This window comes from Talpa occidentalis, unplaced genomic scaffold (genome assembly GCF_014898055.3).
Source record: "Talpa occidentalis isolate TD23 unplaced genomic scaffold, MPIMG_talOcc4v2.1 talOcc4.7, whole genome shotgun sequence".
Lineage (NCBI taxonomy): Eukaryota > Metazoa > Chordata > Mammalia > Eulipotyphla > Talpidae > Talpa > Talpa occidentalis.
The window spans coordinates 100682475-100709410 of NW_023605083.1; the positions used below are offsets into that span (position 1 = coordinate 100682475).

At 46.8% G+C, this 26936-nt stretch overlaps 1 protein-coding gene across 2 annotated transcripts in view; it reads right to left on the minus strand.

Annotated features, from left to right (window-relative positions):
• Positions 1-24384, minus strand: part of MPRIP (myosin phosphatase Rho interacting protein) — a 127381-nt gene extending 102997 nt beyond the window's left edge. For both annotated transcript variants that reach the window (XM_037495344.2, XM_037495343.2), the window contains exon 1: positions 24228-24384. In XM_037495344.2, coding sequence (XP_037351241.1) covers positions 24228-24350 — 123 coding nt within the window. In that variant the 5' untranslated portion in view covers positions 24351-24384. The remainder of the gene's footprint in view (positions 1-24227) is intronic.
• Between the last annotated feature and the right edge of the window lie 2552 nt (positions 24385-26936).

The following is a 26936-nucleotide window of genomic DNA, read 5'->3' on the forward strand; positions in this document are numbered from 1 at the left end:
AGAAATAAAATATTTACAGGTGATATAATTATATAGAAAAATCATAAGGGATCTACAAAAATTAGAAATAGTTCAGCTGGGATGCAGGATATAAGATTGCATACACATTGCTAGTTTCTATAAACATATGTGGACACCAAAATTATAGTATCATTTACATCACTTTAAAAATTAAATAGTTAGGGCCTCCCCGGTGGCACAGCGGGTGGAGCACTGTGAAGCTGTCTGCAGCCTCTGCAGCGTGGGTTCAATTCCCGGCTGGCCAGAGAGAAACCCACATGGCACAGCAGACCTCTTCTGCCTTGCAGGCTGCTCTCCTCGGCAGTGTCTTTGGTCCGTCTGCCTGTTGTGCTCCCAGCTCTGTCTCTGGTGAATTCTCTCACCCTCCCATGACTCTGACCTGTACCCCAGTTCTTGTATAAAATAAATAAATCTTTAAAAAAATTAAATACTTAAACAATCAAAGATGTCAAAAAAATGGAAACACATACTGAATTATAGCCTAGAAGATCCTAAGACACTGATTATCCCCTAAACTGATACACAGGTTGAGAGAAAATCTGCTATCAAAACAGCAGACTTGAAAAAAGAATAGAGAGCAAGGAACCTGTATACCTGATCAGAAAAGTTATTATACAGCCACAGTAATCAAGATTTTGTGGAATTCATGGAAGGTTAGACACACGGATGAATGGAATAGAGAGCATAGAAAAAGAGCCACAAATATGCCCAATGCAATCTTTAACAAAGGGCTAAAGCAAATCAATGGTGCTGAAACAACTGGACCTCCACAGGCAAAAACAAAGCTCAACCTTAAATTAAAACTAACTCAAAATCAAACACAAAGTTAAATGGGCAAATTGAACTTCATTAAAATTTAAAATTTTTCTCTGCAAAATGCCCTATTAGGAAGGTAAAATGATAAGGCCCAGAGTGTGATAAAATATTTGCAAACCATGTATTTAACAAAAGGACTAGTATCCTGAATACATAAAGACCTCTTGAAACTCAATAGTAAACATTTCACAGGGAGGGAGCATAATGGACTCTGGTGGTGGACTTGGGAGCTTTGGTGGTGGGTGTGTTATGGCAACAATACCTGAAGAACTTATGGCAACACTTCCAAAATACAAACAATAATGTCAACCAATGTTACCTCAATAAAAATTCAAAAAAAAATTTTCCAAGGTATACATCTGGCAAATAAACACATGAAAAGATGTTATCATCAGCGTCTAGGGAAATGATTAAAACCAAAGCTATTACTACACATCCATCAAAATGACTAAAATAAAACAGGATGACAACACCAAATGTTGGCAAAGACGTGAAGGAAGTATATCACTTATCCACTGCTGGAGGGAATGGAAAATGGTATATTCACTCTTGAAAAATGGCGGTTTCTTAAAAAACTAAACTTGCAAATACCATGGAATTGCACTCCTGGGTACTTCAGAAAAGTGAAAGCTTCCATTCCATTCACACACAAAGGGTAGAGAAGTGCTGATACCAGCTTTATTTTCCCAAACTGGAAGCAGCTCAGGTGTTCTCACGGGCCAATGGCTGAACACACTGTGGTGCGTGGACACGTGGAATACTACGCAGCACTAACAAGGAACAGATGATTGACACACACAACCTGGATGAATCTCTCAAGAATTTATGAGTGACAAAAGCCAATCCCCAAAAGTTACAGATGACTCCACTCACAGTACATTCTTGAAATGTGGGATTTATAGAAATGGAGAACAGACTCTCGGTTGCCAGGGGTGACAGTCAGTGGTGGTGGGAGGCAGGTGTGGGGCGAGGGGCCTTGTGGGAATAGATGTGCCCCTCATCCTGTCTGCACGGACATCAATATCCTGGCCGTGATACTGATCCATAATTTTACAAGATATCACCATTGGGGGAAAATGGACTTATTTCTTATAATGGGTAATGACAACTATCCCAAAATTAAAAGTTTTATTAAAAAACAAAAATGTTATCTGCACAAATACTTCCTACCCATACGCAGGCATTTAACACTGGAAGGGGGATCCACCACAGCCCTAGAGTGCAGGAGTTCCAGCAGCAAAGGCAAGCCAAAGTACATGGTCCTCAGCTGTGCTGTATGAGCTCCAGTGACCTTTCCAAAGCATCTCCTGGGGGCTGCACATGCGCATGCACACACACACAACACACCCTCTTTTCTGCCTACTTGACCACAATGAGGTTCCTCCATTCCATCCCCTCTCCCTCTTTGGGCAGTCCTGGGTTGCATCAGGGAAAGCCCAACTGTCTCAACTCGGGCCAAATGGGCGGGTCACAGGCAGGGATGGAGCAAAAGTCCTGGCCTGCTTTATACAGCATTGTCAGGTTGCCACACTGATGCTTCCCAGAAACACACAGGCCTGTGGACACAGCCACCCATCACAGCCAGCTCCACGGCATCCAGAACTTTACATGCTGGGCACTCAGTCTCATGTGGCCTGTCTGTGGCTCAAAGAGTGGGAAGAGGAAGTCGCTGGTAGGATTTCTAATAGGTGGTTAATCTTGCTTTTCCTGTCCCCTCAGATTTACCCTGAGTGAACATGGCTTTGAGTAAGGGAGTCAGACATATTGTGCAATACAGAACTGAAGAGGAAGCACCCAAAACTATAGCTGCAAAAATGTGGGTCTTAACCATCCCTCCCCTGATAAAGGTGCCATCACCCTATCCTGAAGGCCATCTACAGAATGGTGCCTCCTCACCTTCCAAAGTTCACATTCCACATACAAATACCTTCGACTCCATGGAATAGGGGAGTCACTATCCCTATACAGGTCCCCTCAAAATCCCATGCCCCTTCAAGTACTGTAACCAATCCAAATTCATCTGTTTACTGAGAATTTACAGTGGCTGAAACTGCCCTTAATCCAGAACACTCCCGCCTCCCCCTCTTCCAAACTGCTGTTTCACTTTTATCTCCCAGTGGAAAGAAAATTTTATTTCAGGTCTCTGGACTTTGCACCAGCAATTCCTACATGGATGGCTCTTCATGTATCCTGCTGGCAACTTACCCTCCAAGATCTATCTCCCACCCCAGCCCATCACTGTTTCTTCTCTTTTACAAGACCTCACGACAGGAGTCATGACCATCTAAGTGCCCAGTACAAAGGAGGGCTGCGGTGATGAAAAACAAAGCTGAGAATGAACCAGTGGACACACATCAGTCAGGGCCACACTGCTGAGAGTGGAACTGCTCCCTGGTTGTTCTCCCAGTGAAGACCTGGGTGAGTCTAGGCCACATCACTGACCCCCCCCCCCAACATGGAGCACCTAGGTCACTAGTAAGTACTGTTCAGCAGCCAAGGCTGGGGCACTGAAGGGCCAGCAGACAGACTGAGCCTGTGGGCAAGTCTCTCTTCGTGGAATCAATCCCCAGGCACGCCACCAAGTGCACACGATGCTGGCAAAGACAAAAGGCATAAGAGCTATAAGACAAGGCACACTCTCAGAGGGTAGCAGTGTGGCCATGTGTGGCAAAAGCAAAATGGTGCCATGTTCCTAGCCCAGTAACCCAAAGAAATAACACAGAGAGGCAAAAAGTCCCATTCATGATATGGGAGGACATCCACATCCAACAAGGGAATGGCTAAGTTAAGATTCTAGCTCCACGACTTAGTCATTATGTGCCCCAGTATCCAGGGCAAGAGAGTATCCCCATGAATCTCAGTTCCACCATCTACAATATAAAAATACACATATCCTTTCTATAGCATATTTTTAAGTTACGTAAGACATACTAGGCCACCGAACAGTCAATGCCTCAGAGTCAGGGGCAACATCTCAGTAGCTACACTGTGGTGTGCACACAGCTGGCGTGCAAACCAAGCTGAGGGCAGGGCTTGGGGTCAGCAGTTCTCAGAGAAGTAAACTCCACAGGGAAGGTGAGAAGTGGAGGTCCCAGAGTAGTGTAAGAGGCAGATTGCAGAGTATTTGTGATGAGTCTGGAAGGATCTCAGGACCCCTTTTCTGAGGGTAGGGGCAGCACCCAGGCTCCCTCACACCAGGCTAAAAGCCTGAGCTCAAGCAGAGTGACCATGCCCAGGAAAGTTTTTCAGAAAGCAAGGTCCCATATGGTCCTAAAGAAAGATCCATAGTGTGGGGGCCAGTCTCCCAGTTCAGAGGAGATTCTTGGGGCAAAGACTTTCCGGTTCAAAGGTGAGGGTTGGGGAACTGCACTCCCAATAGGCTATGTAGGCAAATGGCCCTTTGGTAGAGGATTCATCGAAAGACCTATGGGCAAAATGTGGTAAAAATTACAAAAATACATCTTCTGTGGTTTTGAGGTTGGTTCCTTGCCCCTGCCCTCCCTCGGCCCCCGCTTTTTTTTCCAAAGGAGTTCTGTGGAAACATTTTAATACTTAGAGCAGACTGTTTGATATTTTTTCTGTATTTTAATTCTAAAATGAGAAAAGATGACTGGGTAGCAGCCATCTGACCATACTTGTAAGCTTGTAAATCATGGGAGAATTCAAGGTCACCTGTCTTTTCTGCAATGTTTAGATGTAAGTCAGTGAAAGGAGCTGTGAGCACATGTTCAAGTTGGACTCAGGCCTTACCCATGTCATGCCTCACTGTCCTGCGGCCACCTAGACGGACAGCAGAGGACCAGACAACTTTAAGTCCAAGCATGCTGTAGGGAAAGCCTTTTAGCAGAGCCATGTGCCCACCTTCTTGACCTATATTAGAGGTCAGCACTCATGTGACCATGCCTGGTAGGGTCAAGGAGTCCCAGGCAAGTGGGACTTCTCTTCTAGAACAAACCTGCCAGGACCAACTATTGTTGACCATCATCACAGACCCCTCAAGAGGCCACATTCAAGCTTGTCCCTGCAAAGCATGCCAGGGCTCTTCTCCATGACTTGTCTGGGGTCTTAAGCCCCACAGAATACTGTCCTTTTGCTTTGTAGCCATTTAGTTCTGGACCCAAACTATAGTCCTCAGTATAGAAACCATGAGCCTCCAAGGCCTGTCATATGCCTTTGAAAGTCCACAAAGATACTCACAACTGTTCTCAGCCACTGTAGATTCAACATGATCAGGACCCAGGCCATATGAAACAAAAGTCTGGCTGTCCCAGTGAGAAAGGCTGCTGATCTAGAGGACACATACTCGATCCAAGTGAGCACTCTGGGGAGTCTGTATAAAATACCTATCAGTTTTCTCTCTGAGTCGCATCTGTCCTGCTTCCCACTGTCATCAGATCCATGAATACCCACAGCTTACAAGGTCGGTCACTGCTTGAGGTACTTCACATCACTTATTCCTCAATCTTCACAACAAATCTCCAAGGTATGTGCCATTACTATCTCCATTTAATACACAAGGAAACAAGGTGCACAGAGGTTAAGTGACCTGTCTAAGGCCACCAAGCAGGCAATTGGCAGAAACATGACTTGACCAAGGCCACCTGGCCTCATTTCTGGTTCTTTTTTTTTTTTTTTTTTAAAGATTTATTTATTTATATATAGAAGATCCAGGGTACAGACCAGATGCACGGAAGGGTGAGAGGGATTCACCGGAGACAGAGCGGGGAACAGAACAGGCAGACTGACGAAACACACTGCTGAGGGGAGCAGCGGGCGAGACAGGAGAGGTCTGCCGTGCCATGTGGGACCCTCACCGGCCAGCCGGGATCGAACCCATGCTGAAGAGGCTGTGGACAGTTTCACAGCACAGTGCTCAACCACCTGCACCACCAGGGGAGGCCCTCATTTCTGGTTCTTAAACACTTGACACCACCTCTCCATGTTAGTGAGCCACTCCCAAAAGTAAAGGCTGACTGTCCTGGAAGGAAGTGTATTCCCCAAGGCGGGTACTATCCTGGGGGGTGGTGGTGGTCCTGACTGCACACCATTCTCCAGACAGCCCTGTGGGCAGTGCTATGGTCTATATGTGGCTCCAAAGTATGACAGCTGTAAGGAGTTCATCACTCACTACACGAGGGACCAACCACAAATCACCTTTCCAAAGATCCACCACCCAGCAAGGCAACTTACTATGATTGCTAAGGCATTCGGGGAGCTAATGGAAATCTCAGGGCTCTTCCCTAGAAGGAAGAGTCTTTGTTACTTGTGCAAAGATAGTGTGAGTGCAGATTTTCCCCTCTTCCACATCCCAGGGAAAGCAGAGTTTCATAAGTAAGGTAACCCTGTAATTTATCATCCGAACTGGGATATTTGGGGGAATAAATTAGGACCCTATTAAGTATACCAGGTCACATGGCTCCAGAACTCAAAAAAAATACAATTTATCAACCTTTGCTGCCAAAGACCAGACACAAAGACATCAGTGCAAATATGACGATGCCATTGAGAATTCCCACAATGAGACAAAGCACAAAAAGTGGCGAGAAGGGAAAAGAACTCAGTATCAAAGAACAGAGAGGAGGGATCTAGGAAAAACTTCTAAGAGGAACGAACAGATCAACTTTAGAAACTGAAGTCAGGAAACAGTTTGAGAAAAGCTGGCACAGCTGAACCAGCGTAAGGCAGACAGCAAGTGCAGAGCTTCATGCTTGCCCCCAGAGGAGGTGGCTGGACAGCTGGAAGCGTGTTATGGGTGGCAGGGTGGGTCAAGACATCTCCCAAAACATGAGCACATCCCAAAATTCCATGAGGTCTGGCATCTTCAAGGCCCACTCCTCAGTAGTTATCTCAGAGGCCCCAAACATTGAGACAACCTAACAGTTCCAGCCTTCTGCCAAATCAGAAGTGGCACAAGATAGAAGCAAAGACAATAAATATTTGGTGAAACAAGACCCAGAGTTCTAAAATAATGTTGGTTTTGGCACAGAACATGTTCTACACTGCTACCATACACCTGACCACAGCTGACCCTAGGCTGTGTGCATAGGTATGCATACACATGCACTTGTGGGCAGATGTGAGGGAGAGGCCAGCACCATGTCCAGTGAGTTCTTAGGAACTGGGATATCTAAGAAGGAAAGCAGAATAGAGGTGGAAATGGTGGTATTAGTCACACTAGTCACATATGGGTAGAAAATGTCAAACAAGAAAACAATGGTTTGGCAAAAAGTGAATTGCAACACAAATCAAAAGACACAAACCAAAAATGAGGTGGGGGTAGTAACTGGAGGTATTTCTGTAAGAACATTTTTGAAGCATAATCCATATACCACATAATTCACTCATTTACAGTATGTAATTCAATGATTTGCAGGCATCTATCCCCACAACTGTAGAACATTTCTGTCACCCCAAAAAGAAATCTTGTACTCCTTAGCTATCACTCCCCAAGCCTCTGTCCCCCATCATACTCCAACCCCTGGCAACCCCAGGCTCTATAGATTTGCCTCCTCTGGATATTTCATACAAATGGAATCAGTGTGTGGTCTTTTGTGACTGGCTTCTTTCACTTAGCCTAACATTTTCAAGGTTTCTCTATGTTGCAGTGTGTTAGTACTTCTTTCATTCTGTGGCCAAACATCTCACTGCATGAACATGACTATTTGTTTATCCATTCTCCACTGCTGGACACTGGGGTTGTTTTTACCTTTTGATGGCTGTGAACATCTGTGTATAAGTTTGATGACTATTTTTAAATAACCTTCTTAAGAGAAACCAAAAAGGTAGAAACCACCTATCAATGTTAAGTCTGGACAATTAGCTCCTGAAAGGTCAAAAAAAAGGAAAAGGGCTGAAGTGGGTGCTAGAAGAGGGTTCCTGAGAGGCTCCCTGAAAGCAGAGTGGGAGTTGGGTCACTCCAGTTATATAAACCAAGCTCAAGCTGAAAACCTCCCAAAGGAAACCTAGACAGACCTTGCCACAAAGATTTCCCACCAAAGAGGACACAGACGGGCTGGGGAGGGAGGAGTGGTGAGCAGAGGAGAAAGGAGCAGGGAAAATATTTTCCTTAACAGATGCTATACATACAAAAAAAAATGTCCTAACAAAAACTGTGATATAACTAAAAGATCTGAGTTGATGGGGATAACGCGCTCATTTAATATTAAAGACATCAAAATTCCTGTCCAATAACCAAATCCAAGGGGCAGAACCTGGTAGAGAATCATTTTAATCTGAGAGATTAATTTTCCTGAGGGAGATTCTGGAGCTGATCCAAGTCCAAAAAACATCCCAATCGTGTCACCTGAGACCTCTGAGGATCTCCCAGATCCCCTTGGGCCCCCTTTCTGCCTATACACTGAGATGTATAGGCAGGCTACACTGAGATGGTCAGGCTCAAGCCTGACCATCACTCCTAGACAGAGGAGTCCCAATTGCTCTCTCCACCCTGCCTTCCAACCTCGTGTCAAGTTCCAACCCTGTATCTCCAAGGAGAGGGCTACTGTCAGGTCTCCAATTCAGTGTCCAAGCACCAAGCTCCAGGATAGGCTGTGGGATGGAGTCTTGGAAATTATCAAATACCACTCAATGAAAACACAGAGGTCTCGATTTCCAGCTGCAAAGCAAATGAGCACAGAGCCTCAAGGAGAATTGCCTGCCTCCAGACTGCTAGTTCTTGGCTGCCTCTCGATTCCCACACCTTCCCAGCCACTGGCCCTGTCTGCAGCTACTCTAGTCTCCACACTAAAACATTCCAGTCCTCTTTGACCTCCTCCCTTCAGAGAGTTGCAGAATATAGTGGTGAATGGTAAAAGCAAAGTGTCAGACTGTAGAGTCAAGGGAATGAAACCTACCCCACTGTTTTCATGTCAAGTCACTACTAAGTGCCACGCACTGCCTTACCCACACTTCATTTGTTCCTCAGAAAGCCCTTGGAGGCAGCAAGTCAGGGTGAGCCAGCTCGGAAACATGCCAGTTACAGAAAGAAGGCAGGAACTCCTCACAGCAGCCCTTTGACCTGCTGCCCACCCCATGTCTCATTCCCAGTGCTACCTCAACTGCTGCCCAGATACTGCACCTGCACCAGCTCCATGACATCTGTCCTCACTGTCTCTCTATCAAGGCTTTTGGGGTCTTCAAGCAAATGGCCCAACTTGGGCTGGACCGATAGTTATGAAAGTGTGGCAGTCCCCGAGATTCTGCTGGAGGTCTGTGAGCCAAAACTATTTTCATAAAAATACTGAGTCATCATTTGCCCTTTTCACTCTCATTCTGTCACTAATACCGTTTCCTAGAGGCTGCATGACATATCGCAAAAGACTGGATGCAGAAGAAAGTAGAATGTAGTAGCTGTCTTTCATGATGACAGATGTTAGAGATTGCAAAAAGGTAAATAATATAGCTCTCCTCAACAAAATTTTGGAAAGGTTATGTGACCATGTGACAGGTTTATTTTATTTTTAAATGAATTAATAAATATTTGATCTCTCAGTTTTAATTTCTAATGCATTAAATACCATAGACATAACCCAGGTATACCAAAGCTTGTTGAGGGCCTCAATAATCAAAAGCATACAGGGATCTCAGAACCACTGATCAAACTCTCCCAACATGTCCTCAACTCTGTGACTGGCTCCTCCTGCCCCCACACCATCCCTGCTTCTCTTGTGGCACCCTAGTCTGATTACACTTCTCTGGCACACCTCCACCCCAATGCACCGGATCCTTCAAGTCTGTCTCCTGGTTTCTACTCTGAGTCCTTTCTCCTCAACACCACTACCTTAAAAGGAAGCGACTTACATCAGACTTGCTCCCAGAACTGCCTTATAGTGTATCTAGAAATGGAACAGACTCCTGACACAGCTGGGCAGGGAAACCTTCCTCTCAGTGCAACCTCTGCATGGAGAGAAGCCCTGGCCCTGGACAGGGACTGGGTGCCACAAAGCTGTCACCTGCTGTGGGCCCCTGCCCTGGATCCCAGCCAGTAACAGAGGCAGAAACATCAAGCACCCTGTGCCGCCACAGGAATTCTTCCCGCGAGCCTCTGAAGGGCTGGGGAGATGGAAAAACTCTCACAGAAATGGGCTTTGGGCCTCCCTGGTGGCGCAGTCAGTTGAGTGCAGCGCTGTGAAGCTGTCCGCAGCCTTTGCAGTCCCAGTTCCATCCCCGCGGGCCGCGGAGCAACCCACATGGCGTGGCAGACCTCTCTTGTCTCGCCCGCTGCTCCCCTCAGCAGTGTATTTCAGTCAATCTGCCTGTTCTGTTCCCCACTCTGTCTCCGGTGAATCCTCTCACCCTCCCGCGCAACTGGCTTGTACCCCGGTTCTTGTATAAATAAAATAAATCTTTAAAAAAAAAAAAAAGAAATGGGCTTTGCGCCATATTCTCTGGAACAGCTTTTAACTTTCACTATCTTTAAGAACAATGTCCAGTGCTCTAAGCTGCATTTGCACTCCTGGCCCTATAAACCTTCTGGGTTAACCCTGGGGGGCAGGTTGGGGGAGGAGTGGTCTGTCCTAAGTTGGATGGCAGATGTGTAATGTTCATTTTGTTATTTAGATTCAGACTACGTGAATACTGCATATATATGCTACTTATGTTGTTTGTATACATAAAACATCTCATTCTATTAAAACTATCAATGCAAGACAAAAGGTCAGATCAACAACACCCAGAACTCAGGGTTGGGGAGCAGTGAGGACGGGTCTCTCCTTGCCTTCATATAATGAGTTCCACCTTCTGCTTAGGGGCTCTGTGTTTTAATGCTAAAGAATGAAGTTTGAAAACTGGTACTAGATTAGCAAACAGAACAATTAAAGTCATTTCCATTCCTCCAACCCAGGATCCTCTTTTGGCCCCACCTCAGGTCCTCCCCAAACCCCTCACCACTATGGGGTGCAACTGCTATCTCCTCACGGGTCTTGCCTTCAATTCCTATATACACTCAGTCTTCCTCCCAACAATATGTATGCAGGACACCATCTTATCTACTCCTTGGCAGTTTGGCAGTTAAGACAAAAAAGGAAAAAAGTAAGATCAAAGTTCAACACGGCATGACCCCTCTGGCACCACGTCACAGTGACACACAGTGTTTGCCACACTTAGTGGCCTGAGACTCCACTTCTCTCCATCCTGAGGAGAAGCTGGACTTGGGCAGTGTCATCCAAACCTCCTACCACTGCCAGCACCATGATCCACCATCCTCCCACCCAAAACCTGACATCTGGCCTGATATACCAACTCCAAACACAACTCATTAACAAAATTACCACAGGGCCCAGCAATTCCACTCCTGGGTCTCCGCACAGAAGAACTGAAAGTAGGTGTTTAACAAAAATACATACAGGCATGCTCATAGCAACAATATTCACAACAGCCAAAAGGTGGAAATAGCCCAAATATCATCACAGAACAGGTAAATAAAAAGTGGCGTATCCATACAATGGACTATTAGTCATAAAAAGCAATGAGGTATTGATTCATGCTACCACATGGATGAACTTTGAAAACATTACTCGAAGTGCAAGGAATCAGAAAAAAGGTCACATATTCTATGACTCCATTTTGATGAAATTTCCAGAATAAATAAACCCTTCGGGACGGAAAGCAGATTGGTGGTTGCTGAGGACTGGGGGTGGGGAGTTCAATAGTTACAGAATGTTCTTTTGGGGATATGAAATGCTTGAAAGTGCAGCATGGCAGTATTTGCACAATACTGTGAATATGCTAAATGCAATGGAATTGAATACTTTAAAATGGTTAATTTCAAGTTATGTGAATTTCAACCCCTCCCAAACAACAAAACCAAAACACACACACACACAGAGAGAGAGAGAGAGAGAGAGAGAGAGAAGAGAGAGATCACTGCATCTCAAGCACAGAAAGGGCAAGGGTTTGGAGCCGATGGCCTGTCCCTCCATTATACCTTCTCTCCTCCTCTCCAGCTGCTCATTCACCCCATGCACATGCCCCAAGTCCAGTCTATGCTCCATGATCTTCCTTGGACTGCAGCACTGAGGAAAGGGGAAGTGATATTTTTAAAAAGTCCCGTCCCTGGGCCTCCCCTGGTGGCGCAGTGGTTGAGCGCTGGGCTGCGAAGCTGCCTGCAGCCTCTGCAGCGCCGGTTCGATCCCCGGCAGCAGGCGAGGGTCCCACATGGCGCGCAGACCTCTCCTGCCGCCCGCTGCTCCCCTCAGCAGTGTACTTCGTCAGTCTGTCTGTTCTGTTTCCTGCTCGGCTTTGGTGAATTCACTCACCCTCTCTTGCTTCTGACTGTACCCAGTGCTTGTATAAATAAATAAATTAAAAAAAAAAAAAAAAAAAAGTCCCGTCCCTGTTTGGTATTGACAAGCCCATATTCTTGAGATTTTGAGAATATGATACCACTCGTGGCAAAGGGAGGAATGTTAGGGAATGCAAGGAGACAAATTTCTGGGGCAACAGTTTTGTATTAAAGTCATACTCTGTCCTTTAAGAAATGGTGTTTCCTCAATCCAAATGCCCAAAAATAGATGACTGGATCAAGAAGATGTGGTACATATACACCATGGAATATTACTCAGCATTCAAAAAAGACAAACACATGCAATTTGCAGCAACATGGATGGCGCTGGAAGGGATCATGCTCAGCGAAATAAGCCAAAAAGAAAAAGAAAAATACCGGATGGTCTCACTCATAGCAGGAATCTAGAAAACTTAAATAAGGGACCAGGAAAAAGAATAACTATAAGAAATAAAATATCAAAATCAAGAAACTGGGGGGCGGGGAAAGGAGGGATTGGGGTCAAAATAAGGGGGTTGCAATTGTATGGGGAATATAAAAATAAAATTTAAATTTAAAAAAAAAAAGAAACAGTGTTTCCTATAAAGATACAGGTAGGAGGGGCCTCCCTGGTGGCGCCAGGGGTTAAGCACAGCACTGTGAAGCTATCCACAGCCTCTGCAGCACCAGTTCGATCCCCTGCCCTGCGGACCAGGGAAGCAACCCACATGACGTAGCAGACCTCTCCTGTCTCGCCCGCTGCTCCCCTCAGCAGTGTATTTCAGTCAATCTGCCCGTTCTGTTCCCCACTCTGTCTCTGGTGAATCCTCTTACCACAACCAATACCCCCCACCCCATCTCTGTCCTGTACCTCAGTTCTTGTATGCATAAATAAATAAATCTTTAAAGAAAGAAACAGATAGGATGGGAAAATGTGATGGAAAATGAAAAAAAGAGACAGGAAAGCTAAATAAGGTCAGCTCAAGTCTCACACTCAAACCCCACCCTTCCCAACAAATACACACCTCTCTGGCAGAATAGCCCTGGCTCCTAGACACATGATGCCAAGGGTTACACGAGGCCAAGGATGACCCATGGCCAGAGAGCTACCATCTATTGTAGAAGGTCCACCTGATCCCCTCTGGATCAGCATGGGATAAAGTGCAAGGAAGACGCCTTCTGTCAGACTGTCTGGGTTTGCGTCCTGACTCTACCACTTAGTGAATTGCCCTTGGGCAAGTTACATAATCTCTCTCCATCTCAGTTTTCTTATCTCTCTACCTCATAAGGCTGCTGTGAATATAAATGAGTTAATAGTGGCCTGGCACACAGGAATTACTGCTATGAATGCCACCATCAGCACACTAAGTAATTCCGGAACATTATCAACTGCCCTGTGATGTAAATACAGGCAAACCTCCGTACTGGAGAAGGCTGCATAACTGAGCTAGCTGGCCCAGCACCCCAAGAAGAGGACCCCTAGGCTCCCGAGGTTTCCAGGCAGGGAGACATAAGGACTGAAGATCAGTGGGCCATGCGCTGGGAGGGCATCTGCCTGTAGGAAGAGCTTGTCCTCAGGTTCCTGCAAGGAGTGCCTTATACTTGTTTAGACCCTAGAGAAGGGGACCCCTGGGCTGGAGGTTCCTCATCCTGAAGAATATGTGATGTGTAAAGGTAGTGGGCAGGGAGTCGGAAGGACCTACCTGCCAGCTAAGATGGCTGAGTCAACACTAGTGATCAAAGGGTCAGGACACACCCTGGCCAACCACCCAGTGATCTGGGACTAGACCTGGCTCAACTGACTGAATTCTGAGTTGCCCTCTACCCTCCTCCAGCCCTTCCACTTAGGTTTCAGGACACCAGAACTTTGATTCTCAGAAAATTGCTTCCAGGAACACCAGGAAGGTAAGTGCAGGGCCTCCCTGGTGGCGCAAGGGGTTAAGTCTCAGCACTAGGAAGCTAGCAGCAGCCAATAAAACAGGAGTTGGATCCCCGGCCAGAGAGTTGACCCACAGGGCACAGCAGACCTCTCCTGTCTCTCCCATTGCTCCCCTCAGCAGTGTATTTCACAGATCCACTCTTTCTCTGATGAATCCTCTCACTAACCCCCTGCACCTCTGGCCTATACCCCAGTTCTTATATGCATAAATAAATAAATCAAAAAAAAAAAAAAAAAAAAAAGAAAGATAAGTGCAGCCTCTCATATCTTGCTGACAGTACCTCAGATATCCAGAGTGACTTCTGAAGTTGGGATCAGCTGCTGCCGCCTACAGGGTCTACACTACCAGTTCAGGGGGCCTGTGCACTACTCTGGGATGGCAGGGACCGGTTGGTGGTGGGGGGTAGGGGACAGCTGCTGGGCTGGCCACTGCCCTCTGGAGAAAAAACAGCCCACGCCTTCTAATGTTTAGTCTTAGGCTAATGACACCTGAGCGCTTCACTTTCTACCAGGTAAAAATCTTCAAGCCAGTTTAATCTTTATACTAAATATGTTCTGAAAATCAAACTCACACAAGCAAACTGACTGTGGTCCTTCTAATCCCTAGGGAAGAAGGTACTAGAAGCTCAGTAGGAGAGGAGGCAGCTGGGTTTTTGTTCTTGTGGGTATAGAGGGAGACAGAAGTCTGAAGGTGAACTGTCCCACAAAATCAGGGAGGCAGGTCCCCCTCTCTGAATGTGCTTGCAAAACAAACCCCACTTACTGAGCACTCACTATACAGCCAATAGTTGACAAACTGGCACTTGCTTTACATGGTGCAGTGGCTGAGGGCTTTGCATTTCCTACCACCTTCACAGGTTTCTTATTAGAGACCCTACTTTTCAGAGCAAGGACACACTTAATTTGTTCACTTGGTGTCGAAAACAGAACCAGGATGTGAACCCAAATCTGTGCTGAAAGCCTCTCAACCATTCCATTCCTTTACCTGAGTATGTTTAAACGAAAGTGGGACTGTGTCAGATTTCTAGGTCAGAGCAGGTCCCCAAGCGATAGCCAAATGAACACCCCACTCCACTGAGCCCCGCGGCTCCCAAAGTCCCCAGTCATTCACCAGCCTGAGTAGGGAAGCTCCAGGTGTGGCACCGGACACCCAGGAGATGTGGACTCTTTTCTCTAGTTCTATTGGGACTCCCAGCAGCTGCCCCCCTTCCCCCACCCTTTCAGCTGTGGGCCAGGAATACAGGAGGTAAGAGACTATCTGAAAGTGCACCATGGAGACTCACTGCTCTGTGTGTTAAAACCAGTGTTTAGGATCTACAGAGATCAAGGACACAACTATTTCCTGATTCTGAATTCCTCTTTCAGTAGGAAAAACAAGGCTTCCTGTTCAGGACTGTGCCAAAGGTGTGGTCACTGCCACAGGCCAACAGCCTGTCTGGGGGACATGGACACCCTAAGGCTGAGGAGATTTTAGGACCTATGAAATGCCCTGCGTAGCACTTTCCCCATACACACACCCTACACTCCAGCAACTAAGGAATCCAAGTCAGGGCAAGGCCCTGATTCTGATAGCAAAGGTTAATACTTGTTATCAGACAGGGAGGACAAACAGGACTTTGGAAAAACCCACACTGGCCTTCCTGTGACCTATGCAGGTCACTGTACCTCTGGGTCTCAGATGCTCCATGTGCCAACTGGGGGCAATTCTTCATCTGCTGAATGGCAGAGGTGGGGGTGGTAATCACCCAGCCCCACACACCCCTCCTCCGAGGGCTAGGAATTAGAAAGCCATTAAACAGCTTTGATTAGCTCTGCAATACCCTAGCCTCCGACAGCCACAGTTCCAAATTTACAAGTCAAAGTGGCCTTCCTGGGAGGACAGGCTTCTGCTGCACAAAGGCTGGTGTGGGAGCCTCATGGAACCAAGGTCTGTATCACAGCACACTGCTAAGCAGATCAATGGCTTCAAGTGGTTTCTCTGAAATGCCACATCCCCTCCTCTACCAGTGGCCATGCTGCCACCAGCCCTATTTGCCTCTCCAGCTGCTGAGAATGAAATGAGATTGTGGTACATGACTCCTGATTTAGTACAATGAAGGCTGAGGAGGATGCACAGGCCCATCACTCCCTCAGCAAGAGCTGCCCAAAGCCCAGGTAGGCCATTGTCTAGCACAGTGTGTAAAAGCCAAGCTAAGCACGGAGGGAGGAAGGAGTCGGAAGGGTTATAAGCTCCAGGCGAAAAACCCAACTGTGGTTTCATATGCCCTAGGATGACCCTGACTAAGAAAACCACCAAGTGGTTTGGAGGATTCTAGTTCCATCTCCAGGGACAAAATGCCAGTGAATCAACCCACTGGCTCTCTCTCCTCCAAAGGAAATAATACAAGGGGAGTGACAGAGTTGGGTATTTGGGGCTCCATCCCAAGGCAATTGTTAAACTGCCATGGACAATTTCACAGAATCCTCAACTGTTAAGACTGGAGGGACCACAAAATCTAGGGCAGAGTTTTCAAACCTGCCCCTCATCACCCCCAGATATAACCTGGAGGCCTCCAGATAAGAGGCAGAAGTGGCCAAGAGACTAAACTTCAGTCTCTGACACCAGCATCCAGGACCAGGTCGCCGTTTGGGTTTCATACATGACATTCCCCATGAGATTCCTTTGAGTAAAAGTTTCCACAATTTAATGAAAGTTTGAAAACCAATGACCTGGTCCAGCTGTGTCATTTCAGATGGGAAAATGAGTCTTGGAGAGTAAGTTTCAAAGGAAAAAAGAAAAATCTGTTTTCTTTAATTAAATACTTCCAAATTAGCATCCAGGGCTCTTTACACCTCTCACTGCACCTCCCTCCTTACACAGCACTAGGATGTCAGCAGTATGATGTCATTTCTCTCTTTTCCCTAACTGTAATTCTCTCTCCTCTCTTTCAAGACTAAATGGCAGCTTGGGAACAAATGAAAGATAAACATCCCAAGTCATTTTTCTTTATTTCATCTAATTAACATCAGGGTCCCAGTCATCAGGAGATCGACCAAACAAAGGCTATTCCCCACTGGACAGGAAAGGCACAACGCATGCTTCCTGGAATATTAATCACTACATGGGGGTTCAGGAACCTCCACAGGCCTGGCCAGCACCCTCCATCCATTCCATTAGCACACCCCTCCCAGAAAATGGAATGAGGGCACTGGCTTTATAGGTAGGAAACTGAGGTATGCAGAATGTTAGTGACCTTCCTGGGTCACCCTGCACATTTGTGCCAAGAGTAAAACAGGCGTTTAACTGTACTCCTTCTGTGAGGCAAGGGAAAAAACTTGGAGACAAAGGTCAAGTAATAGGCCAGAATGCAAGGAAATAGCAGCCAGGATACAGCTGCAAAACACTCCGTGAATATAAAGGGTGATGCCCACATGCAGTCACCAGCAGTTCACCTGGAGGGAGACAAATCAAGCTGCCCCTGGCTCGCTCTCTCTCTCCAAGAACAGGTCTGCTGGGCCCTGGCTGGCACCCTCCTCCCTTCTGTCCCTGATCAGGGAGCAGGGATCAGAGACCCAGAGCACTCAAATACACTAAAAGGAGTCACCAAAGAAAGAAGTCCCCAAAGTTAGCAAAAAGATAACCAAGACAAGAAGGGGTAGCGGGGGACAGAAACAGGAACAACAGGAATGAGAGGACTCCAGGAACAGGAATCTTTGGGGTGCATGCTATCTGCAGGATACCCCCAGGGAGAAGGAAACCCACAGACACAGCCTTCCCACCAGCTATTTCCCCTGAGGATCTCAAGAGCCCAGAAGTGAGAAAACATTTCAAGAACTGTCGCTATGGGGCCACAGGAACACATGTGGCTATGGAGCACTCAACAGTGGCTAGTCTAAAGTGAAAGGTACTACAAAGGTTCAATCTTACACAGTAACTTCTTTGTTGAAATAATAATACTTTAGATATGTTAAGTAAAATATAGTTGAAATTAATTTCACCTTTATTTTTTTAAGGTGGCAAATAGAAAATTACATATGTGGCTCCCATTATGGTTCTACTGGACAGGACTAGATGAATCCAGGGGCTGGCAAGCTATGCCTGGTAGTCCAAATCTAGCGGCTGGCTGTTTAAGGTCAACAACTAGATTGGGTTTGGCATTTCTAAATGGTTACATGAATACCTATAAATTCCTCAATTTTGCCCACTGGCTTACAGAGCCTAATAGATTTACCATATGGCTCTTTAAGACAAAAACTGCCAATCTAGACTCTAGAAAAAATCATATATTCATGTCAAATGACACAAGGAGCAGAGGCAGGTTTGGGATTTGTATCTGTATGATTCTCGAACTCAATTTTTTTCTATTGAGGTAAAGTTCACATTACATAAAGTTAACCCTTTTAAAATGAACAACCCAGGGGCATTTAGTACATTCACAATGTTATACAACCAGTATCTCATCTAGTTCTAAAACGTTTCATCACTCCCAAAATAGAGCCGTGATCCCATTAGCAGGCACTCCTGTTCCCCCCAGGAACAGCCCTTGGCATTCACTAATCTGTTTTCTGTTTCTACATATTTACCTATTCTGGATATTTAAAATAAATGTAATCATATAATAAGTGATCTTTTATGTCTGAATCCTTCATTTAGCATCATGTTTTTGAGCTTTAATCATGTTGTAGCATGTCTTAGTACTTCATTCTTATTTATAACTGAGTAATATTCCATTGTGTGAATATATCACAACTTGTTTATCTACTCATTCATTGATGGAAATCTGGGTTGCCCTTACCTTTTGGCCATTATGAATAATGCTGCCATGAACATTTTTATAAAAGTATTTTTCTGAATACCTGTTTTCAATACTTTAAGGTATTTACTAGGAGCAGAATTACTGGTTCATATGATAATTCTTTTCAGGAACTAGCGAACTGTTTTCCACAGCAGTTGCACTTTTTATATTCTAATGAACAATGTACTAGGGTTTCAATTTATCCACAGCCTCATCAACACTTATTACTTTCCATTTTTTTTATTGTAACTATCCCAGTGAGTGTAAAGTAGTGTCTCACTGTGGTTTCATTTTGCTTTTCCCTAAGACTAAAGTTGCTGACCATCATTTTCATGAGTTTGTTGGCCATTTTTAAGTCTAGTATTTTTGACACACCTGTGCCAAACAACCTTCTAATTTGCACACAGGTTATATAAATCTTCTAAAAAGGGTGGGCATGAAATCTCCCATTGCTTCTGAGGTAAATGTTAAGTCATACCCTGGAACTTAAAGGAATGCCACAGGAACAAAGGTAAAGTCGATGAAATAATGCACACAGACCAAGTCTTGGACTCCTCACCTCTATGCCTGGTATTCCTATCCTTTAGTCCCAGCAGCCCTTGCAATAGAGTACTGATGGACATGGTAAGGGGAAGAAGTAGACAGGGAGACTGCAAGGGGACACAGAGGAGACACAGAAGGACGAAAAGTGCCCTGGTAAACATCTAGAGCAACCTCCTCAGTCTTCAGGTGGGAAATAAGAGGCCTGAGGAGGGAAAATAACCCAGCCAAAGCCTCACAGTATAATAGTAGTAGACCTGGATGAAAACTTAAGTTCAGATGCAGTGACTCCTTCCACAAAAGGTAATGCCAAAAGTCACAAAGGTTGGCAGGAGAATGAGACATCACCTCAGGTGAATACCTACCAGCAACCCCAGAAAACCACATGGAGGCTGTGAGGAGGACCTAGAAGCCAAGAAACCTTAATTCCAGACCTACTTCTCCCACTAACCACCAACCCTCAACTCTCCCCCACCTTCTCATCTCACTCTACACTCCTCCTGAGTGAGGATACTTACTTTACTCCCATGACTTCAGAATTCCTACCCACCCCAAAGTGGACCACAACCTCCACAAGGGCAAAATTACCATATTATTTTTCACTCCTCCCCATCCCCATATCTACTCCAAATCGATTCATCTCAATCTCTGTTAAAGGTACTTCTAACCACCCTGGTTCAATCCCAGAGCACCCTGTCCTCATAACTGACATTCCTTTTCTCCTCATAGCACTGACCTGGAGAAGACCGTTATTGTCATTTATCTGGACTATTTCAAGGGCCTATACTAGATCTTCTGTCTTTGGCCAGAATTATTTTCCTAAAATACAAATCTGGTAAATTAAAAGATAAGCATAAAAATAATGATAAAAGAACTAAGAAAATATTAGAGACCATTTTATAATCTTAGAAGATTTGTCTAAGCATGAGATTAAACTACAACTATAAAGGAAAACATGCAAATTAAGCTACATTTATATTAAAAGCTATCATATGCAAAAGAAAAATGACCATATGTAAGATGAAAGGACAAGTGAAAATAAAATATAGTACTATATGTATAATACTGTAATATATAAAGGTGTCAACTCTGCACTGAGGCCCACAAGGCTAAAATATTTATTATCTGACCTTTTACAGAAAGTTTGTGGACCCTTGACCTAGAGTATACATAGAGAGTTCCCACAGATCAATAGGGGGAGGAGGGAAAGTAATCAAATAGAAAAAAAGTAAACACCACAAATAGGCAATCCACAATAGAAACAAAACATACCCACCACATATTATAAAAAGAGAATTAATCTCTGGTAATTAGGAAAATTATTAAATGATTAAGTCATTTAATAATATTCAATCCTGGTAATAGCATGACACAGCCTTTTTTGGAAGGCAATTTGGTGATATCTGTAAAAAAACTGAATACGTTTTATGTCAACCCAGTCATTCTATTTTTAGGTGTCTGCCCCAGAGAAATACTTGAATTCGTGCAAGCACACACACACAAATCCAAAAGCACGGAGAAAGATGCCTGCCGAAACATTCACTGTTTGTAACAGCATAACCCAGAAGCAACCTTGATGTCCACCAATAAGGGAATGATGAAACTATGATACATCCCTAGTGGTACAATATGAGGAACAATTTGGGTATATTTCTATGTAATGCCATGAAAAGAGCCACAAGACATGTTATCAAGCAGGAAAAAAAATGTTGCAGAGCAAATATGTCCATACAGTTTAAGTTTAAAAAGGTTTCAATTGTGTATTTGAATACATGCCTGAGGAGAATGCACAGAAGGACTGAAGAATAAACATCACCTTGTGAACAGGGGCTGGGACTGGAGGGAAGCATGACAAGTAATAAAGGACTGTCATGTATTACTTATCCTGGATCACTCTAAATTCCAACAGTGAGGGAGAGTCTGCAATCTCAAGCCCTGGTGGGCAACACCAAGCCTGCCCTCCAAGTCACCTTCTACAACACAACCATCCTAGGCCTTGTATGTTCATGGGGTAGCCACTGTAGACCCTTAATACGAACAGGAGAAAGAAGAGTGACTTAAGAACCCTGGCTGTGAACCCTCAAATGGGCAAGTCGCTTCTTTCTCTGGGATTCAGTCTTCTCATTGGTAAAATCAGCTGCAGTCCCTCACAGGTTTCTGTATCTCTCCAGGGGGGAAAAAAAAACAACCAACAACCACCAAAACCCATAGCTAAAGGAATATGCTCAAATCAGAGAAGTTTTAGAGGCATATTTATCCCTGGGACAATGACATCCCAAGAGCAAAAGTCAGTCAACGCCACTCACTGCTTGCCTGGTCTCAGCATCCTCGCCTATTAAAGAGGGAGGGGGTGGCCTGCAGGATAGCTGATCTATCTTCCAGCCTTGATAGTCTAAAATAAGCTCAGGGTGGGGAGGGGCAGCAGGAAGCAAAGACTTGAGGGAGACTGATGGGAACCGATTGGCTGAGGTTTTCTAATGGAGCCATGAGGATGAGTGTAAGAGGTTGGGGGAGGGCAGGATGCACAGAGCAGCAGCTAAGGCTATTGGCAACAGTGGAGTCTCCCTCTTCTTTTAGAGCAGTTTCTTCCTGGAAGATCCCAGGAGGTAAAAGGCTGGCCTAAACTCTCCCAGCACAAATAACCCCACTCATTATTTCAGAAACTACCATTTCAGTTGTGCCCTGGAGGACTCAGGCCTGTTTCAAAACCCACAATTCAACTGTGGATACAGTGAAAGAGTAAAGTGCTTTAAATTTGTGAGCCCCCTCTTTAATTCAATTAATAAGCAACAGATTTTTTTTTAACAGATTCAACTCAACTATGCAGAATCCACTCTAGTTTATCTGCACTTAAAAATCAGAAGACAGGCCCTATGAGGTGTAAATACCTAATTTACCAACTTTAGCAGTTGCCTGGAATTACCAGTACACCCCTCAGAATAACCTCTGACAATTCAGGAATTCCTAAATCAAAATTAACTAAACTTTGTTTGTGTTTTAAATTGTAAGAGAAAAAAAGTTTTAATAAGATAATGACTTTCTTTCACAACAGCCTGGTGAGGAAAGACAGACAGGGACCTCTACTCCCATTTTATGAAAAAAGAAGAGGCAAAGGGACTTGTTCAAGGTCACCGAGTTAAAAATGAGTCAAGCCTAGGAGCAAAGTTTCTTGATTCTGATGACAGAACCCTCATTACCACATAAACTGCTTCCTAGAAAAAGACATCAAGCCAAGAAAGAATTTCCCTTAAGTGTCTGTCCACCCCACACACCAGATCACCTTCTAACTAAGAAACTTAGTTAAACGCTTTCCAAGCTGACCCGGTCCTTTGGTCCTAACATCGTATGACTTCAAGGGCTGGCGTGTTTGGTTAATCTTTTGGTTTTAGATGAGTTTTTTTTCCTGACTGTTGGGAATCTAGCCTCCAAGGAAGGCACCAAGTCCCAGGCCATAACCCCTACCCTGCTATCCTACTCTGGCCTGCCGCGTAAACAAGTCAAACCCTGGGAGCACTTAAGCGGCATTCAAAACAGCCAGGCTAGGCCGGTCCACTTCAAAGCAATGTTTTCCATCTAAGGGGTTCTTCTGCAAAAGGAGTGGCTACAACTAGGTCACACTGGACTGGAATGTGAAAAGAGCTCCACTGGTCTCATTCAGAGAGATGAGAGAAAGCTCTGAAGAGGAAGGAGACTGGGGCAGCGGGTGAGGAGGGGCCACAGACACACGGGAAGGAGACAAGGCTTGGTCAGGAAATCCAATGAATCTGCATGTTCCAAAGTCCTCCCAACGTTCCAGAGAATCCTGAAACAGTAGGAGCTCGGAGAGCAAATCAGTGCAGGGGTCCCCAAAGGCCAGTTGAGACTACAATCAAACTTCTTGGGGAGCTGTTACCAATACAAATTTCCCCTTCTCTTAAATCACTCCTGGGTCAGCCCCCCCACGATTCTATGTTGAAAGACTGACTCTGATGCAGGTTTGGGACCTACTAAACTAGTCCAAAGCCCTCATTTGACAGATAAGGCTGGGAGAAACAAACCCATCTCCCCAAAGACCCACAGATCTCTTCATTCCTTGCCATGTAACCCGAGAGCTGGCAGGGCAGGGTGGGGAGAGGAACCCCCAGCTCTCCCATCAACAGGAGGTCCTCTGGTTTTTAAGTTCAAGAGCAAAACCATCCTCCCCAGACTTCAAGGCCCTCACCTCTCTTCTGTTACTGAGAGCAGCAATGATTTCGAAAAAGAGCAGACTGGGTCTGACAAGAGGGAAGTCCACAGTCGGCTCAGACAGTCTTACTCCCTTGGCCATTGTTGAGGGACAAGTCTAGCACCCGACCCAAAACAGAGTCGGGGAGGGGGGGGGGGTCCTGAGAAGCAGCAAGCAATCGCCAAAGGTTTTGTTCCTACTAAGAAAAACCAGGCATTTTTGAGTCACCCAAAAAGCATGAATCACATGGCAGGGCTATGGGAACGGGAAAGGATGTTATTTTTCTGCATACTTGAGGATATTCCTTTTGTCCCGACTCTATCAATACATTTCCCATACCCTCCCCTCCACCTCTCCCATCTTACCCCGCAAGATTCACACTTTTTCCCCCTCCATTCCCACCCATCCCCGGTAGCCTTCAGCTGCACCCCCACCCTTGCCCGCCTCGTAACTGGGCCACGTCTGCTCCCCTTCCCACAGCAGAACGGAGGTCTCCCGGGCGTCGGAACTGGGGGAGGCGGCCAGCTCCCCCGGCGAGGCACTCTGGCCCGCCCCAGCCGACTCCCCGCAACACCTAGCGGGGCGCCCGTGCGCCCGGGAACTTCCAGCCCGGGAGAGCGGCCGCGGGTCCGCAGGCGCGCGGCTCAGGGCCCGCGTCTCCACCTCGCTCACCTGCGTCAAGTCCTCGTCGTTGAGCAAATGCGACTCGCGGGGCTTGAAGCAGTTCTGACACTTGCTCTTGTTGAAGATGTTGGCCTGGAATTTCCTGCACGGGTTCTCCTTGGCCGCCGACATGGTCGTCGCGGCGGCGGCGCAGGCCCGGCGGCCCGGCCCGGCCCGGCGCGCGCTCGGCTGCGGACGGCGGCCGGCGGGGCGGCGGCACCATGCACGGCCGGCGGGGGCGGCTCGGGCCGGGCTCAGCGCGGGCGCCGCGGCATGCCCCCGCCGCCCGCCGCCTCCCAGCCGCGCCGCCGACGCAGGCCCCGCCGCCGCCGGAGCGCGCCCGCGGCGGTCAGCGCGGGCTGGCGGGCGCCGGGGTGCGGGACGGGCCTCTCCTCGCGCGGCGGCGCGGCGCGGCGCGGCGAGCCCGGGCACCTCGGCCGGCCCCGCGCCCGGGCCCTCACAGAGCGCGCGCTCCCCGCCGCCCGCCCGCGCAGCCGCCGCCCGGCCGCCGCGGGCCCATGGACGCGGCCTCCCGCGCCCGCCGCCTCTCCGCGCTCCGGCCCGCCTCCCCGGCGCCGGGTCGCTGCCAGTGCCCGGGGCCTGTCCCCGCCGCCGCCGCTGCCCTCGGTGCCCTGCGGCCGCAGCAAATGGTAGCGGAGCTCCGCGCGCACTCCCGGGCCGGGGCGGGGCGGGCGGGCGGCGGGTGCGCGGGGGAGGAGGGAGCGATAGGGGCAGAGCGCGGGGCGGGGCCGCGCCCCCAACTCGATCGGCGGCCCGGCGGCCCAATGACAGCGGCGCGCACTTGGTAACAAAGAAACCTCTCGGCCAATGGGGGCTGGGGGCGGGGACAAAGAGCCGCCCAGCTCAAGGTAACTTGTGCGGGCGACGGAAGGTGGGGGCGCCGGCTTGGGACGTTCAGGTTTGGTGGACTGGCGCCGAGGCCGGCCGGGTCCTGACAGCTGCAGGGGCTGGGCGGGGGCCTGTGGGGGAAGGGGCGGAGCCGACTTCCCCGCTAGTCGTCTGCAGACCTCTCGCTTCCAACCTCGTCTGCCCGTGCCCATCCTGGGCACCCAAGCCCAGTTCCGAGCGGATTAGTTTAATACCTACTGTGTGCGATGCCCCCCTAGTCGCAGTCACAGGCAGCTTTATTAACAAGGGCCACATTTTGTTCCAAGTGCTTGACAGGCATTAGCTCATTAAAGTTTCGCGGCCTCTCCATTATCATCCCTATTTCACGCAGGCGGAAACAGGCTCAAAGTAGTTAAGAAATAGGAGGTAGGGTTTCAAGGGATGACTAAGAGAGGATGTCAGCCTTGAAGACCTGTCACTTCTATTATGGGAGATTAGTGAAGGCTGACTCCATGCCAGTTACTGAGCTAGGCATTCTTTCCCTCATTACGTACTTCAGGAAATTAAGGCTCAGACACCTGAAGTGGTTTGTGCAGGGTCTCTCTGCTTAGGAGAGACAGAGCCGTCATTCCAAACCTGTATTGTCTAGTCTCCTGGTCAAAAGATTAGCTGGGAAAACTATAAAAGAAACTTCTGTGCAGGCAGAAGATTGTAGGAGCACTGAGAGGAGGGATATGATCTCTGAGAAAATTAGGAAGAGCTACTAGAGGTGGGGTTAGGAAGAAGGAGCAGGATGGAGGAGGCTATAGGTATTCATGACAACGGATCTTCCAGGTTCTTGGATTTCAAGTTCAGGCGTGTAAATGTCATCCTGTTGGCAGCCTGGAGTCAATGAGGAAGACAGACCTCTTTATACGGGTGAGCTAACTCAGCCTTCACTGAGGAGGTGACATTGAAGCATGTGTTAGCAGCAGCGACAGCATCTGTTGCTTCTGGAATGGGGGAGGTTCTAGGAGAATTAGCAAATGCTTCCAGAGCTGTGTACTTTTCCACTGATCATCTGGTGAATATCCCAGGGAGGTAAATTTCAACTCATTGTATGAAATTGCTTCCCTCCAAAGGAAATGGAAGGAAGGTGGACTGAAGTCCTGTAGCAGCCTGAGAGGGCAGCCCAGCTCCACCGCTTGCTAGCTCTGTGGCTGCTGCCTCAGTTATCTCATCTACACAATTTTGGCATGATTGTTTGGTGCCTATGAGCATTATGTGATATTATGCTTGTAAAATATTAAGCATAAAATAGAAAAATGTTAATTGGTAAATCTAAGCAGAGGGTGTTCTTTGTACTGGTTTTGTGGCTTATCTGTTAGTTAAAATTTTTACAAAACCAAAAAATGTGTGTGCTAAGGGACAGAGACAATTCTTGCCTGCATAGAATACTCAGAAACTGATACCAATGGTAACCTCTGGGGAGGGAGCTAGATAGTTGAGAAGTGACCTACTTTTAATTTTCACTGTAAGCTCTTTTGTTCCTTTTGGATCTGGTATGTGTGCATGTACAACTTGTTTTAAAATAAAATTTAAGATCCTACTCTACTCTTGCTTCAAGATCAATTCAAAGGCCACTTCCCTGAAGAAAATGCTTGGCATGTTCTACTCAAGTCAGTAGGTAGACCTAGCACCTGCTAAATAGAAGGGATCCATGGCTGGGGTTACTAGGAAGAATTGAAGTTGCCTGCGAGGAAGGAGCTCACACTGGAGCAAGTGGTAACAAATAGAAACAGGAGGCAAATAGACACCTTCAATCAGGGATATTGTGGGGGTCCATTCAAGGGCACCTAGCTCTGTAAGCAAATTCAGTGAAGATTCTGT